The 17,196-nt window shown below is 34.2% G+C and overlaps 1 protein-coding gene across 11 annotated transcripts in view; it reads right to left on the bottom strand.

The window, feature by feature from the left end:
* Positions 1 to 17,196, bottom strand: part of Csnk1g3 (casein kinase 1 gamma 3) — a 115,258-nt gene that overhangs the window by 21,851 nt on the left and 76,211 nt on the right. For 7 of the 11 annotated variants that reach the window (XM_048811834.1, XM_015486703.2, XM_048811832.1 and 4 more), the window contains 4 exons: positions 11,991 to 12,076; positions 11,783 to 11,867; positions 9,722 to 9,870; positions 8,166 to 8,261 (listed from right to left, as the gene is read on the bottom strand). In XM_048811834.1, coding sequence (XP_048667791.1) covers positions 8,166 to 8,261; positions 9,722 to 9,870; positions 11,783 to 11,867; positions 11,991 to 12,076 — 416 coding nt within the window. The remainder of the gene's footprint in view (positions 1 to 8,165; positions 8,262 to 9,721; positions 9,871 to 11,782; positions 11,868 to 11,990; positions 12,077 to 17,196) is intronic. The other 4 variants (XM_015486700.2, XM_015486710.2, XM_048811838.1 and 1 more) reach the window with 1 other exon arrangement.

A 17,196-nucleotide genomic window follows, 5' to 3' on the forward strand; every position in this document is an offset into this window, starting at 1 on the left:
ATATAAAATGCTATGAGAATATAACAAAATGCTTTTTTTTAAAAACTGACAAATCTACATATATGAATTCTCTTGCTTTTTTTCATCTTATTTTTTTTAATCTGGTTCACATCAAAGAGCCTACTTCTATGAAACAGGCCAAAAGTTCTCAACGTTTTTAGATCCCCTTGCAAATCTATATGCCATAACCACAGTCTAGTAACAACCTGCTAGTAGAATTAAAAGTAATTTTTTAATAGGGGTCAATATTTTTATTTCAGGAAAATGTATACAGCCCTGGAATAAGGAGGGACAAGAATACAATATTTTAGTCCTTACATGTTTGGTTCTGCATCAGTTACTTTGTATGTGCCATCATATTTTGAGATGGATAATATCATCTCCATTTTACAGATGAAGATATTAAACACTAAACACTTTGAAGGTCACAAAACTAACAAGGAGTAAGTACATCAGGGATGGCAACTCAGTGCCTATTGCTTTTTCAAAAAATCTACCTAGCTTCTTACCACAATTACATATGTTCTAAAGTCTTCAGTGCACTTTTCTTTTTCACCCAAAGTTAGGAGAACCTTCCCACAAAGTACAAAGTATAACATACTAGAAGAAAGAAGCCCAAGCAAAAGGGTGACCAAAGCAACCATTGGGGTAGAGATGTTAAATTCAAGTAGAATAAATAAATGCGCCGGCACTCAACTTCCTAAATTAAATTATATAATACAAAATTACTCCATGGCATTAAATATGTCATCAAAACAATTTATGATGGTTCTATAATGTCCTTTCATTAAACCCTCTAAATTCATAACCAAAATTAAACAGATTCTAATTTTATTTTGAAACAAATTAAATGAAGTCAAATCTAAACAATATGAAAAAATGAAAATGATACTAAAAATTTAGACAAATATCTAGGGTAACAGGCAAAATTATGGGGTCACAGAATTCTCTAAAAATGTAATAAAAAGTTATACACCCTTTACTCAGAACAACTACACATACCTAACACTTTATATATAATTGTAAAATCCTAAAGATTTACTAAAAATTCCATATGCATAATCTGCATTTTATATATACATATATAACCTCCCTACATGTAATGCAATGAGGACTGCACATATATAATTGCCACCCTCAGTGAGCTTATAATCTAACAAATAAGCCGTGTCTGAAATATGTAGTAAGCTAACAGTATAAAATATTTAAATTATAATTTAATTCAATAATAAACAAAGAGTTTCACTTATTATAATACCAAAGAGTTAAAGGGGAGAAATTTAGAGAATAATTAATTATTGAAAGTCTTCCAACTACGCTCAAGAAACTGTAGTTCAGAAAACATAAACTCTAAGTCTCAACTTCTGAGCCATTTCTTTCTATTATGGTTTTTAATAAAAGTTACTGTACGGGGCTGGGGCTGAGTGGCAGAGTGCTTGCCTGGCACATGTGGGGAACTGGGTTTTATCTTTAGCACCACATACAAGAATAAGCAAATAAAAAGGCATGGTGTCCATCTACAACTACAAAAAAAAAAAAAATTAAAAACTGGACTGTTTGCTATTCTTCAAATTCTATAATTTTATATTTTTAAATTTCTGTTTTTTTAACTGTTAACTCGCCTCAAAAGGCCTTTATTCTATTCCATTATTTGCCTTTAACAATTCCATTCATTTTCAGGTCCATCTCAAAAGCCACCCTTTCCATAAAAATTTTTACAAGATACCCACATATTCACGTACCCCTCCATGGAACTTTATTAATAGGTTTCACACAATATAGCTTATTCCTCTTTGAAATGAAGTTATTTGTGCATTTATTGCAATAATCATGATAACAGTAATACCAGTCACAAAAGTTGAGATTTACCAAAAGCATATGATAGGAATTAACATTCATTATTTCCATTTTATAGAGGAGGATATTGAGGCTTTGAGAGATTTTACCAGGATCAAGTCACATTTTGATCTGTTATCAGAGATTGAATGAGCTCGTAACTAAATACTGCTCTAAGGGTCACTTGTTACATCATTTTTAAAGTTTTAAATTTTCTTCATATTTGTATTGGTGTATTATAATATATCATTTCTTATAGACTAAACTGTCTTCTTTACCTCTGCATTTCTAAAGAAATAAGGAGGCCCAAACCAGCCTGCGGGGCACCCTGGCTCACAGCAGGCCCAAGTCCCACCCTTCCATCTGTGGGGCAGACACCCACCAGAGCCTATCCTCCAGCACAGGACCGCCTCTTCCTACCAGCAGACTACCACGGGAGCCCAGGACCAGCCCAGAGCACCCACACTAGCCCACTCAGGACCCAGGCTCACAGTAGGCCTGGTCCACTCCTCCACCCATGGGACAGCCAGCCACTGAAGCCCATCCTCTGCCACAGGTCTATCCCTTCCGACCAGTAGATTACGTGGGACGTCAAGCCCAGCAGCCCAGATCCACCCACCTGTGTGGGGTCCAGGCTCACAGTAGGCTTGGGTCCACGCCTCCATTGGCAGGCACCCTCCGGAGCCCAGTCTCCAGCACAGGACTGCCTCTTCCAACCAACAGACTACCCCAGGAGCCCAGGCCTGGCCCAGATCTGTCCACAACAGTTTGCGCAGGATCCAGGTCCAGGGTAGGTCCGAGTTCACCCCTCACCCACCTTGGAGCCTTCCATCTTAGGATACTGCAGTCACCGCCATAGCCTTCCCCATGCAGTAGCCCATAACTTTTTGACAACAGACAGGGCCTAAAAGCAGCTGCATCTCAGAGCAGGCATCCCAAAGGAGTGTGAGGCCCACCCTTTCAGCCCCATCTCTATAAGACATTGCTTCCATCATGGGGCACCTTAACTATTATCTCGAGTTACCTCGGCTATTGCCACCACCACCTTTAGATGCATACATTGAGGGACACTAGCAGGGTCTAGAAGCCCAATATCAAGGTGAGGTACAGACAATCTGCACAGGTACTACAAGAATATAGGGAAGAAACTGTAATATCTCAGATCCACACTGTAAGAAAGGAAGACACATAGATAACATGAAAACACAAGGGAGGAAAGTGCCCCAAACAAACTAGACACTATAATAACAGAACCCATGGACAGCGAAGTTGATGAAATGTCAGAGAAGGAATTCAGAAGGTTCATAATTAAAATGATCAGTGAATTAAAGAATGATCACTCCAACATAGAGATAAGAGAGCAAATACAGGTAGCAAAAGATTACTTCGAGAGAGAGAGAGAGACTCTGGAAAAAAAAAACAACAGTCAGAAATCCTTGAAATGAAGGATACAATAAATCAAATAAAAAACTCAATAGAAAGCACAACCAACAGACTAGATCACTTGGAAGAAAGAACGTCAGATAATGAAGACAAAGTATACAATATGAAAAATAAAGTTGATCACACAGTGAAGATAGTAAGAAACCATGAACAGAACATCCAAGAATGATGGGACAGCATCAAAAACCCAAATCTAAGAGTTATTGAGATAGAGGAAGGCACAGAGTTTCAAACCAAAGGAATGTACAATCTTTTCAATGAAATAATATCAGAAAATTTCCCAAGCATGAAGAACGAATTGGAAAACCAAATACTAGAGGCTTATAAGACACCAAATGTACAAAATTACAACAGATCTACACCAAGGCACATTATAATGAAAATGCCTAGCATACAGCATAAGGAGAGAATCTTAAAAGACGCAAAAGAGAGGAATCAGATCACATATAGGGGAAGATCAATTCGTATCTCAGCAGATTTTTCAACCTAGACCCTCAAAGCCAGGAGATTGTGGAACAACATATACCAAGCTCTGAAAGAAAATGGATGCCAACCAAGAATCTTATATCCAGCAAAACTAAGCTTTAGATTTGATGATGAAATAAAAACCTTCCATGATAAACAAAAGTTAGAAGAATTTACAATTAGAAAGCTGGCACTACAGAACATCCTCAGTAAAATATTACAAGAAGAGGAAATGAAAAACAACAATGAAAATCAGTAGAGGGAGGGATTACACTAAAGAAAATCTAACCAGAGGAGAAACGAAGTCACATTAAATAAGAAAAATAAATAAAAATGGCTGGGAATACAAATCATGTCTCAATAAGAACCCTGAATGTTAATGTCCTAAACTCACCAATCAAAAGACATAGACTAGCAGATTGGATCCAAAAAAAAAAAAAGATCCAACAATACGCTACCTCCAAGAGATTGATCTCATAGAAAAAGACATTCACAGACTGAAGGTAAAGAGTTGGGTAAAATCATACCACTCAACATGGACTGCAGAAGGAAGAAGGGCTTTCCATCCTTATATTAAATAAAGCCGACTTCAAACTAAAGTCAATCAAAAAGGATAAAGAAGGACACTATATACTGCTCCAAGGAACCATAGACCAACAAGACTTAACAATTATAAATATATATGTATACCCGAAACAATGGAGCATCTATGTTCATCAAACAAACTCTTCTCAAGTTCAAGAGTCAAATAGACCACAACACAATAATTTTGGGTGATTTTTAACACACCTCTTTCATCACTAGATAGATCTTCCAAACAAAAGCTGAACAAAGAAACTACAGAACTCAATAATTAACAATCAATAACTTAGATTTAACTGACATATATAGACTATTTCATCCTTCAACGAGAGAATACACTTTCTTCTCAGTAGCACGTGGATCCTTCTCTAAAATAGACCATATAACATGCCGCAAAGCAACTCTTAGCAAATATAAAAAAGTAGAGATACTACCCTGCATTCTATCAGACTATAATGGAATGAAACTAGAAATCAATGATAAAATAAGAAATCCACTCCAACACCTGAAGTCTAAATAATATGCTACTGAATGAACAATGGGTTACAGAAGACATCAAGAAGGAGATTAAAAAATTTTTAGAGGTGAATGAGAACACAGATAAAACATATCGAAATCTCTGGGACACTATGAAAAGCAGTTCTAAGAGGAAAATTCATTGCATGGAGTTCATTCCTTAAAAGAAGAAAAAATCAACAAATAAATGACTTAACATTACATCTCAAAGCCCTAGAAAAATAACAACAAATCAACACCAAAAGCAGCAGAAGACAGGAAATAATTAAAATCAGAGATGAAATTGAAACAAAAGAAAAAATTGAAAGAAAGAAAAAAAGAAAACTTCAGACCAATGTCTCTAATGAACATAGATAAAAAATTCTCAAATTCTGGCAAATCGAATACAAAAACATATCAAAAAGATTGTGCACTACGATCAAGTGGGATTCATCCCAGAGATGCAAGGTTGGTTCAACATATGGAAATCAGTAAATGTAATTCATCATATCAATAGACTTAAAGATAAGAATCATATGATCATCCCAATAAATTCAGAAAAAGCACTTGACAAAATACAGCACCCCTGTATGTTCAAAACACTAGAAAAACTAGGGATAACAGAAACATATCTCAACATCATAAAGGATATCCATGCTAAGCTCCACACCAACATCATGGCCTGGTTGATATTGGCAGTCCCTCAAAAAACTAGAACAAGATAGGGATGCCCTCTATCACCACTTCTATTTAACATAGTTCTTGAAACACTGGCCAGAGGAATTAGACAAAAGAAAAAGGGATACACATAGGAAAAGAAGAACTCAAATTAGCACTATTTGCTGATGATGTGATTCTATACCTAGAAGACCCTAAAAGTTCCACCAGAAAACTTCTAGAACTAGTAAATGAATTCAGCAAAGTAGCAGGATATAAAATCAACACCCATAAATCAAAGGCATTTCTGTATATCAGTGACAAATCCTCAGAAAGGGAAACAAGGAAAACTACCCCATTTACAATAGCCTCAAAAAAAAAAAAAAAAATACTTGGGAATCAACTTAATGAAAGAGGTGAAAGATCTATATAATAAAAATTACAGAACCCTAAAGAGTCAAAGAAGACCTCCGAAGATGAAAAGATCTACCTTGCTCTTGGATAGGCAGAATTAATATTATCAAATGACCATACTTCCAAAAGCACTACACAGATGTAATACAATTCTATCAAAATCAATGACATTCTTCATAGAAATAGAAAAAGCAATCATGAAATTCATCTGAAAAAACAAGATATCCAGAATAGCTAAAGCAATCCTTAGCAGGAAGAGTGAAGCACGTGGCATCACTATACCAGACCTATATTACAGAGCAATAGTAACAAAAACAGCATGGTATTGGCACCAAAACAGACCGGTAGACCAATGGTACAGAATAGAGGACACAGAGACTAACCCACAAAATTACAATTATCTTATATTAGACAAAGGTGCCAAAAACATGCATTGGAAAAAAGATAGTCTCTTCAACAAATGGTGCTGGGAAAACTGGAAATCCATATGCAACAAAATGAAATTAAACCCATATCTCTCGCCAGGCACAATACTCAACTCAAAATAGATCAAAGACTTAGGAATAAAACCAGAGACCCTGTGTCTAATAGGATAAAAAGCAGGCCCTAATCTCCATCATGGGGGATTAGGCCCCAACTTCCTTAATAAGACTCCTTTGGCGCAAGAATTAAAATCAAGAATCAATAAATGGGATGGGGCTGGGGTTGTGGCTCAGCAGTAGAGTGCTCGCCTGGCATGCATGACGCACTGGGTTTGATCCTCAGCACCACATAAAAATTAAAAAAAATAAATAAAGATATTGTGTCCATCTAAAATTTAAAAATAAATATTAAACAATAAATAAATAAATGGGATGGACTCAAACTAAAAAGTTTCTTCTCAGCAAAAGAAACAATCTGTGAGGTAAAGAGAGAGCTTACATCTTGGGAGCCAATCTCTACCCCTCACACATCAGATAAATAGAGACTAATCTCTAGGGTATATAAAGAACTCAAAAAGTTAAACACCAAAAAAACAAATAACCCAATCAACAATGTGCCAAGGACCTGAACAGACACTTCTCAGAAGAGGATATACAATCAATCAACAAATATATGAAAAAATGTTCATCATCACTAGCAATTAGAGAAATGCAAATCAAAACCAATCTAAGATTTCATCTTATTCCATTCAGAACGGCAACTATTATGAAGACAAACAACAATAAATGTTGGCGAGAATGTGGGGGGAAAGGTACACTCATATACTGCTAGTGGGACTACAAACTGGGACTGGGACAGCCAATATGGAAAGCAGTATGGAGATTTCTTGGAAAATTGGGAATGCAACCACCATTTGACCCAGCTGTCCCTCTCCTCGGTCTATACCAAAAGGACTTAAAAACAGCATACTACAGGGACACAGCCACATCAATGTTTATACCAGCACAATTCACAATAGCTAAACTGTGGAACCAACCTAGATGCCCTTCAATAAATGAATGGATTAAAAAAATGTGGCATATATACAACAATGGAATATTACTCAGCAACAAAAGAGAATAAAACCATGGCATTTGCAGGTAAATGGATGGAGTTAGAGAAGATACTGCTAAGTGAAGTTAGCCAATCCCAAAAAGCCAAATACCAAATGTTTTCTCTGATATAAGGAGGCTGATTCATAGTGGGGTAGGGAGATGGAGCATGGGAGGAATAGACAAACTCTAGATAGGGCAGAGGGGTTGGGGGGAAGGGAGTGGGCATGAGGTTAGAAATGATGGTGGAATGTGATGATCATTATTATCCAAAGTACATGTATGAAGACACAAATTGGTGTGAATATACTTTGTATATAACCAGAGATATGAAAAATTGTGCTGTGTATGCGTAATAAGAATTGTAATACATTCCACTGTCATATATAAATTTAAAAAATTAATTTTAAAAAATAAGGAAAAATGCTTTAAACAGCAGAAACTCAGTGAATAATTTATTGAACTAAACTACAGTTAGAAAGATCAAATGGTATTATAATCCATTCCCGTAAGATATCAAAAATTTCTATACTAATAAAGTATCAAATATGGCTCAAAATTACATTAAATTTATACCATTAATCAGGAATTTACAATTAAGCATTTTAATATTATTATTAAATTAATACTGAAAACTAGGAGAAATAATTTATCAACCTTCAAATGTTTATATGTATAATGTTTTATCTATTGGAGAAAAAGTATGTATTTCAATGTTGAAACAAATTAAGATAAGTATAACTAAAAAGGGCATCAAACCTGATTTTTGGATTGTTGCATCTTATCTCTGTGTTGATGTGCTTCTCTGTTTGATGATAGAGCAGGATCTTGCTGAACTGCTCCCACTGGAGTAGGCTACAACATAATAACAAATGGTATTGATATAGACTACTTTAGAAATCTTTTAAAATTGTTTCTTTAGCCACTTAAAAGGATCAAGAAAAAAATAAAAGGGAATGTTTTATAAAACATTCAACAATAAGATTCTTTTAAATGTCTAAAAGCACACTGTATTATTTAAATAAGTACTATTTAAAATTTTTTTTTAATATTTAAATGCAGAGCTAGGGTTGTGGCTCAGTGGTAAAGCACTTGCCTAGCATGTGTGAAGCACTGAATTCAATCCTCAGTGCCACACAAAAATAATAAAATATAGGTATTCATGTTCATCTACAACCAAAAAAAATAAAATAAATGCTTCTTAAAATATTAATTTTGGGGGACTGGGGACATGGCTTAAGTAGTAGCGTGCTCGCCTGGCATGTGTGAGGCACTGGGTTTGATCCTCAGTACCACATAAAAATAAAATAAAGATATTGTGTCCACCTAAAATATAAAAAATAAATATTTTAAAAATATTAATTTATACATAATATATATTGCATTAAATATAAATATATTTTATATTAAAATATTAATTTTTATATCCACAAAAGACCTTCAAGGGGTTGAGTTTGTAGCTCAGTTGTTTGCATGTAGCTCAGAGTGCTTGCCTAGCATGTGTAAGGCACTGGTTCAATCCTCAGTATCACATAAAAATAAATAAATAAAATAAAGGTATTCTGTTTATCTACAACTAAATAAACATATCTTTTAAAAAAAAGTACTTCTAATGATGTCATAACTTTTAGGTTACTTTTTTAACAAAAATGAAGATTTATTCTAATGCATAAACAGAATAAATTATTTTAATAAAATTAAAGGAATAATTTTTTTAAAATAAAACTAACAAAATCACTTATTTTCAATGTTTGAAAATTTTCAAAAGCTTTCAAATTTCAATGTATTACACAGTAAGCTAATCATGAAAATATATTATACAAAAAAGTATATCTGAATCTGGGAGCAGTGACACATGCCTATAATTCCACCAACTCAGGAGGCTAAGGCAGGAAGATCACAAATTTGAGGCCAGCCTTGGCAAGTTCAAAGCCTGCTTGAGCAACTAAGCCAGATGCTGACTCAAAAAATAAAAAGGGCTGGGGATATATAGCTCAGTGGTAAAGTACCTCTGGGTTCAATCCCCAGTACTGTTTAACAAAAAAAAAAAAAAAAACTAGACGATATTAAGAACCAAATCAGGATGAAAAGTCAAAAATAACTCATTGCTCGAAAAAGCAGGTAGTCCAAACATAGGACTTTCACAAAATGTAAGGAATAACATAATATCACCTAAGAAATGTCCCAAAATGGCAAACAAAATGAATCCTCTTTAAAAATTACTTTTTCTCAACTCTTCTAAACTGAAGGGTCCGCACTGCTGTTAAAAAGAAAATAAATACTATAAATAATGTTTTACTATATACCATACTCACCAACTGTTTACCAATCCAGTCATATTCATAATCAAACATATATCCTTTTCGATCAAACAAGTCAGTAAAAAGCTTTCTTAGGTAGTCATAATCTGGCTTTTCAAAAAAATCTAACCTTCTTACATAACGAAGATATGTTGCCATTTCTTCTAGAAAAGAAAAAAACATATTCTGACTACATTTTTATAAAACATTCAACAATAAGATTCTTTTAAATGTCTAAAAGCACACTGTATTGTAAAAACATGAAAAATGTAGCAAATTATATTTCAATTTAAAATTTTCTGAGTTTGATGACAACAAAATAAAAAAGGGAGAAGAAGAAAGGAAATAAGGACAAAAGATAAGTGAGAAGTTTAACCACTATTTTTGCTTCATTTTATTAGCAAAGATAAATATTCTACTTTATAATATTTTTAATAGAAATCTTGAGCCATAGATGCTAAATTAGCAGCTTAATAATGCATAATTATTTAATCTTTATATAGCATCATACTTAAACATCAATTTAAACATTTAAGCATCAATTTAAACATTTATTTTAAACATTGGTGGGAACTTACTTATATGAAAGCATTTGCACCAGATTGCTGGATTTCCTTTAGAATCAGTGACATACACAAATTGACCAATAGGGGATTCAAATTCCTAACCTTGGCTATGAGTGGTATTTTAACCAACTGAGCTAAAAAGGCTAAAAAACACCTCAAATATAAAACACAAGAGCAGAGTATAAGTCTTCACTTAATTTCTGGTCAGATGAGCACAATTATTCAATTATATACAAATTTCAGCATGTCAATATAAATCCCAAATGTATTAGGTACACACTTTTTTAAAGGTCATATTTTCCAGGAGGAAAAGAAGTGGGAAGGAAGACATACAAAGCAACAGGCAAAATGGTGAGTAAATAGTAAAAATTAGTATCACCCTTCCGAGTACAGAAAGCGACTACAGAGACGATGGGATATCAATTTTCTCCTACCTCTGACATGGAGACCTAGCTGCTTTTCTGCTACAATTCACAGGCAGTCAGTAAAAGAATGCTACACATCCCAGCCCAACAGGCAACAATAGTGGTGCCAGGTGACCTTCATCACACAGTGACTCTCACTATTCCACTTTCTGGCTAATCACTTAGCTAAATTACTTAATTACCTCCATTTCCATTCTGAATTTTATAATGAATTTTATAATGACAGTCAGCCAATCTGCCTACACCTAAACTGCATCAACCAATGTTTACTTAATTTTCCATTTCCATAGGTTACAGCAAGAAAGAAAAAACATAATTGAAGTTTGCTGACAATGAATAATAAGCATGCTTTTAAAAAGGTTCAAATTATATTGAAATTATCACCACAATAATAATCCCAGCATTGTACGGGAGAACCAGTTAATATTGGAGTGAGACAGGAACTCAGTTCTTGTATCTTCAAATTCAGTTCTTTTCACTTAATATTGCTGCACAAATCACAGTAGGTATTTTAGTACATTATTAATAAATTATTCTTATTTCTCAACTGATTTAGAAACTTTAAATTTTTGTTAGTTTAATTAGAGTTGCCATAAATCTACCAGGAAAAACAGTACTTGCATAAATGTATACAGCTCTCCAATACAAAATTAGCCTAAAGCTAGTAAAGTTAGTAAGATTTTACTGTACTTTGAAAACTAAATCAAGTACTACTTTGAAACTAAAATTTTGAACCTGACACTGAGAACTATGCGACTAACACTGTACACTAAAACTTTATATTTGGCATTGGTTAGCAAGTATTTTTAACTTAATAAAAGTATGCCACTAAAAAATACTACTTCAGCTGGTATTTGTTAATATTATTAATCAAGGAAATTTTCTTCTGTTAATATCATCTTGCAAAAGCAAATACACAAACTGTCCCTGTGGTCCATGCATCAATTGTTGACAACTTTTAAATCACAAATTGCTCACCTTTTTCAAGGCATGAAAAAAATGTATCTATAAACTTTAGCAGCCAAAATGAACCACTTATGGTTTTCTGTGTAGAAACACATTTATCAATTAGCATTATTTATTACCTGGAAAATTTTCACATAACACTTCTATTGGTGTAGCTCGTTTTGTATCTCCAATTTTCTGATATCTCTCTTTTAATGTGTCAGCCTAAAATGGAAAAAAAAAATCTTAAGAATGTTGTAATTTTCAAATTATTAGGTTATAAAAACAAACCTTAATATATATATTAATATTTTATAAAATTCAATAAGGAAATATAAAAACAATTACCTTTAAGCCTTGCCAAGGAAGACTGCCTCTCAGAAAATACATGAACATATGACCTAAAGCTTCTAAATCATCTCTTCTACTTTGTTCTAAAATAGAAGATAAACATAATTTTCACTTTTCTCTCAGTTAAGGATGTAAGAATGAAGAACTGATTTTTTTAAATATGTGTAAACTCATTTCCAAATGTTCAATATATAAATACAAAATACAGATCTAGTACCATGTCTAAGAGGCTTTTACATAAATATTATTGTGTATTTTTAAAATATGCCGTTATAACTTGTTAAATGCTATTGTAGATTTTTTTAGCTGCTTAGGTATGTATTCATGAAAATACAAGCCAAGAGAAAAGGGGTTCCATGGTCAAAGAGAGTCATGTTAAAGATTTCAAATGTGACATATTAAAGGTTCTTTAACTTTATTAAATTTATTTTACCCTCCATTTCCTAAACTTACATGAGTTCAAAATTTCCATCCCAATACTCTCCATTATTAAACACAATTAGTATTATGTGTAATTTATTTGAGGAAACAATTGTGTTTGACCAACATTAACAACTCTTCCACTACAACCAAAACAATACTATTAGAACAAACTGGTTGTTTTTGTTTCAGTAACAAAATGTTGGATAGCACATAGCTGAATGATAATCACAGACTGACTTAGATACTTATAGATATTTGCTGATGACATTTCAATGTTTTGTCCCTAAAGTTAAATATTAAAGATTTCTTAATGTTTTTAGATAATACAAGATGCTGACAAATAATGAGAGAGAAAAATACTTTGGTGAAGAGATGTTTGCATGCAAAATATTTTATCCAAATGACAATCATACTATGTAAGCAATACTAAGTGCTTTCAGAAAAGCACTTTTTCAAGTATGGCTCTGAAGTAAGATCAGAAAAAAAACACTTTAATTTTTACCATGCACTATCATAACATTCTATATGTGATATCTACAACATCTGCTAAGGTTTAAAGATACATATTTTTGTTATTATTTAATCAATGTCCATCCTCCCACCAGACTACACATTGTAAAAGAGCATGTCTCTCTTGCTCATCATTCTTAAAACCAAGTATGATGGCTGGTACATAGCAGGCTCTGGGATTTTAGGTTGAGAATCATAAGAATGAAAAGTCATTCAATCAAAAAATATTTCTGAACTCCAGCTGAAAATAAAAATAATCTCTGAAACTTTTCAAAAACTCATGAGAAGGCCTACAGCTGGAGACTGATTCCTTGGGTCTAAAGTGGAAAAATGTGCATTTTTACAGCTCAGTATGTACATGATTCTAAAGTATAGCCAGATTTGATAACCATTAGAAAAAAGACCCCTTTGACTAAACCATAATTTGCATGATAAGAGTAAAATTGGCTAAATTTCTACACCTGCATAACTACAACCACAATCAAGAAGCATTACTAATACTGTAAATATTCTTTGTTAATCTCCTTCTCACCTACAACCTCCAGTCTCAGGTTACCACTTATCTGCTTTAGTCATTATAAATTAGACTTTATTTTTTATAGAGTTTTACATTAATGGAATCATACAGGATAGACTCATGTATAAATTCTTTCACTCAATATGTTTTCATGAGTCATTTATGGTATTCCATGCTTCAGTAGTTCTTTACTCCCCACCCCCAGGCCCATTTAATATATTTTTTAAATTTTTATTATTTGTTCTTTTTAGATATATATGACATTAGAGTATATTTTTCATATTATACACACATGGACTATAAATTATTCTAATTGGGATCCCATTCCTGTGGTTGTACATGATGTGGAGTTTCATTGGTTGTGTAAAAACATAGGAAAGTTATTTCTGATTCAGTCTTTCCTATTCCCCTTTGTTTAATCCAGTGAACTTCTGCTGAACAGTACAGCACAATATATTTAACTATTCATTACTGATGGCCTCTGAGGAGCTTCCAGTTTGAAGCTACTGTGGAAAAAAGCTGTTACAGATATTCTTACAAAAGTTTTTGTGTGGATATATATTTTCATGGGTGAAATTATGAGGTGAGTATTTATGTATGGGTGTTAGGCACAGTATCATGGCATCTTATGGTAAATGTAGGTTTAAATTTATAAGAAAATACAGAACTTTTTTTTTTTAGACATTGATGGGATTTTATTTTGTTCATTTATTTATATATGGTGCTGAGAATCGAACAAAGTACCTTACGCATGCTAGGCAAGCGCTCTACCATTGAGCTACAGCCCCAGCTCCACAGAACTGTTTTCTAAAGAGATGTGTCATTTCATATGCCCAATAATATACAAGAATTTCAGTTGCTTTAAAGCTTGTACAACATTTAGTGTACTTGGTTTTTAAATTTTTAGCCATGTTAGTAGCTGTGAAATATTAGCTTATTGTGATTTAATTCACATTTCATTGGTGACTGATGTTTCACTGTTACTACTCATCATCTTTTTGTGAAGTGTTTGTTCAAGTATTTTGCTCATTTTGAAAATTAGAATGACTGGGGTTGTGGCTCAGTGGTAGAGCGCTTGCCTAGCATGTGTGAGGCACTGGGTTCAATCCTCAGCACTGCATATAAATAAATACATGCATACATACATACATACATACATACATACATATGATAAAGATCCATCAACAACTAATAAAATATTTTTTAAAAAAGAAAATTAGATTACTTGTCATAAACTTGTAATAGTTCTTGTTATACTGTAGATACAAGTCATTTTCAGATGAAATTTCGCAAATACTTTTTGAGACTACAGATTACTTTTCATTGTTGTATTTTTTTAAAAAATATTTATTTTTCAATTGTAGTTGGACAAAACACCTTTATCTATCTATCTATCTATCTATCTATCTATCTATCTACCTACCTACCTACCTATCTATTTATTTATTTATATGTGGTGCTGAGGATCAAACCCAGGGCCCCGCATGTGTTAGGCAAGCGCTCTGCCACTGAGCCACAACCCCAGCCCCTCATTGGTGTATTCTTAATGCATCTTTAAAAGAAGTTTTACATTTTAATGAAGTTCAATGTATCAGGTTTCTCTTTGTATTCATGCTTTTTTATGTCCAATAAGAACTCTAACTACTCTCCAGATTATATTTATATAATATATAAACATAATTATATATTATAATGTATATTATATTTTCTCCTATTATTTCTTCTATTAGTTTTACAGTTTTGGTTGTTACATTTCAAGTTATCCATTTTGAAGGTTTTTGGTTTTAATTTTGTTTTGCTTGTAGTGTGGGGTAAAAGTTTAGATTCATGTTTTCCAATGTTGATACCTACTTATACTGCTTATTGACAAGACTATTCTTTTTCCTTGAGTTGCTTCAGCATCATTCTCACAAATCAATTGACCTGTCTATGGTCAATTTTAGGACTTTATATTTTGAACCACTTATCTATGTCTGTATTCCTATCATTACTATCGAAAATAAGTAAAAGAAAGGAGAAAATAATAATAAAGGAGAAAATTAACAACCAAAAAACAGACAATCAATAGGAAAAAAACAATGAAGCCAGACATTGTGATGCTCGCCTTTACTCCCAATGACTCAGGAGGCTCAGGCAGAGGATTGCAAGTTCAACTCCAGTCTCAGTGACCTAATAAGACCCTGTCTCATAAAAAATAAATAAATAAATAAATAAATAACTAGAAGGGCTACAAGGAGGCTGCATTCTTTGTTGCTCTGTGACCTGGGATTCAAGCAGTAGGAATACTATTTCTCTACAAGTTATTAGAAGACCCGACAGCTGCTCCCGCGCAGGAATCCTGGCCACTGTGCCCTCACAGGTCCACAGGACTCAATGTCAGTGCAGGACCCCTGGCTATAAACCCAAACAGGAATTCTACAGTAGCTCCCACACAGGACTTCCCGCCACAACTCCAGTGTGGAGCCCCATCAACCAACATGGGGCTCTCCTGATCGCCTCCATCTTGGGATACTGCAACCAATACCATACTTCCCTACACGTAGTAGTCTGCACCTGGGGATACTGGACAGGGTCTGGAGACAGCCAACACTGCACACCACAGAGCTACAGCTCTGAGCACACCACCACCCGGCCTGACCCAACCTGACACCCCATTGCTGAAAGCAGCTGCCTACATCTTGGGACACCTTTGTCACCATCTTTACTTGGGGCAACTTCCAGCTAGGAACACTGACAGGGACTTAGAAGCATTATCAAGGTACCTATAGTCCCCAACTTTCCCCTCTCCCCAGCAACCACTAACCAGGCACAGTGCTGTGGCTACGCAGCCCACTGTAGCTCACAAAGCCTGGCCCTAAATTGCCCAATACAAAAGAGCTCTCCATAACAGGTGTGCAACCCCCAGAGCGTAGCCTAAAAGACCTTCAGAGAGAAGGTTCTGGAATGGGAGGTAGAAAGGGAAGGGGTGAGGGATATACAGTTTAGAGACTAAATTAGAGACCAGGAATTTGAGGTCTACAGGAGATACAAGGAGATAAGAAGACCAGGTACCCACATCACACCAGCAGACCCCAAAGGAGATCCTTGGGGTGCAGTCTCCCACTGGGGACCAGCAAGTGCTATACCCCAACTGCAAGAGCTCTGTTCCCAAGACCAATCCTTCTACCCTAATAATCTAACCATCCTGAGAGTGAAAATACCAGCAAACAACAGAAAACCTCGCCTATTGGATGAAAAGGAAAGCGGGAAAAAAACTGAATTCAAACAAAAACAATCCTTGTATTTTCCTTTGAAATGTTTTGTTTCTTTCCTCTTTTTTATTTCTTTCTTTTCTCTATCTCATCTCTCACCCTCACATCCCCAACATTTGTGAAACCAAGTACTTTTCATGAATTAGGATACCAAGGACTTGGATGCCTGAATAGTATATTACGGTTGTGTTGTATATTATTTTATCTTCTATTTTAACATTTTTTATTTTTCTTAATTTTTATGTTTGTTTACTTTCTCTATTGTCTCCCCCACTTACTTGTTTCCCCAAAATCACGTTCTCTCTTTTAACCTGCTAATAGCCAACATTTTTAGATTCCTCTTTCATGCTTCCTAAGATCTAATAACTGTATATGCTCTATATCCTACCTCCTTAACATCTCATTCTACACCCCACCTTACACCCCAGTTCTCTCTTTGTCAACCATCAGAAACTGTAGACCCCTTTGCAAATCTACTATTTACATTGTAGATTATTATTGA

Source organism: Marmota marmota, unplaced genomic scaffold, assembly GCF_001458135.2.
Source record: "Marmota marmota marmota unplaced genomic scaffold, marMar, whole genome shotgun sequence".
Classification (NCBI taxonomy): Eukaryota; Metazoa; Chordata; class Mammalia; order Rodentia; family Sciuridae; genus Marmota; species Marmota marmota.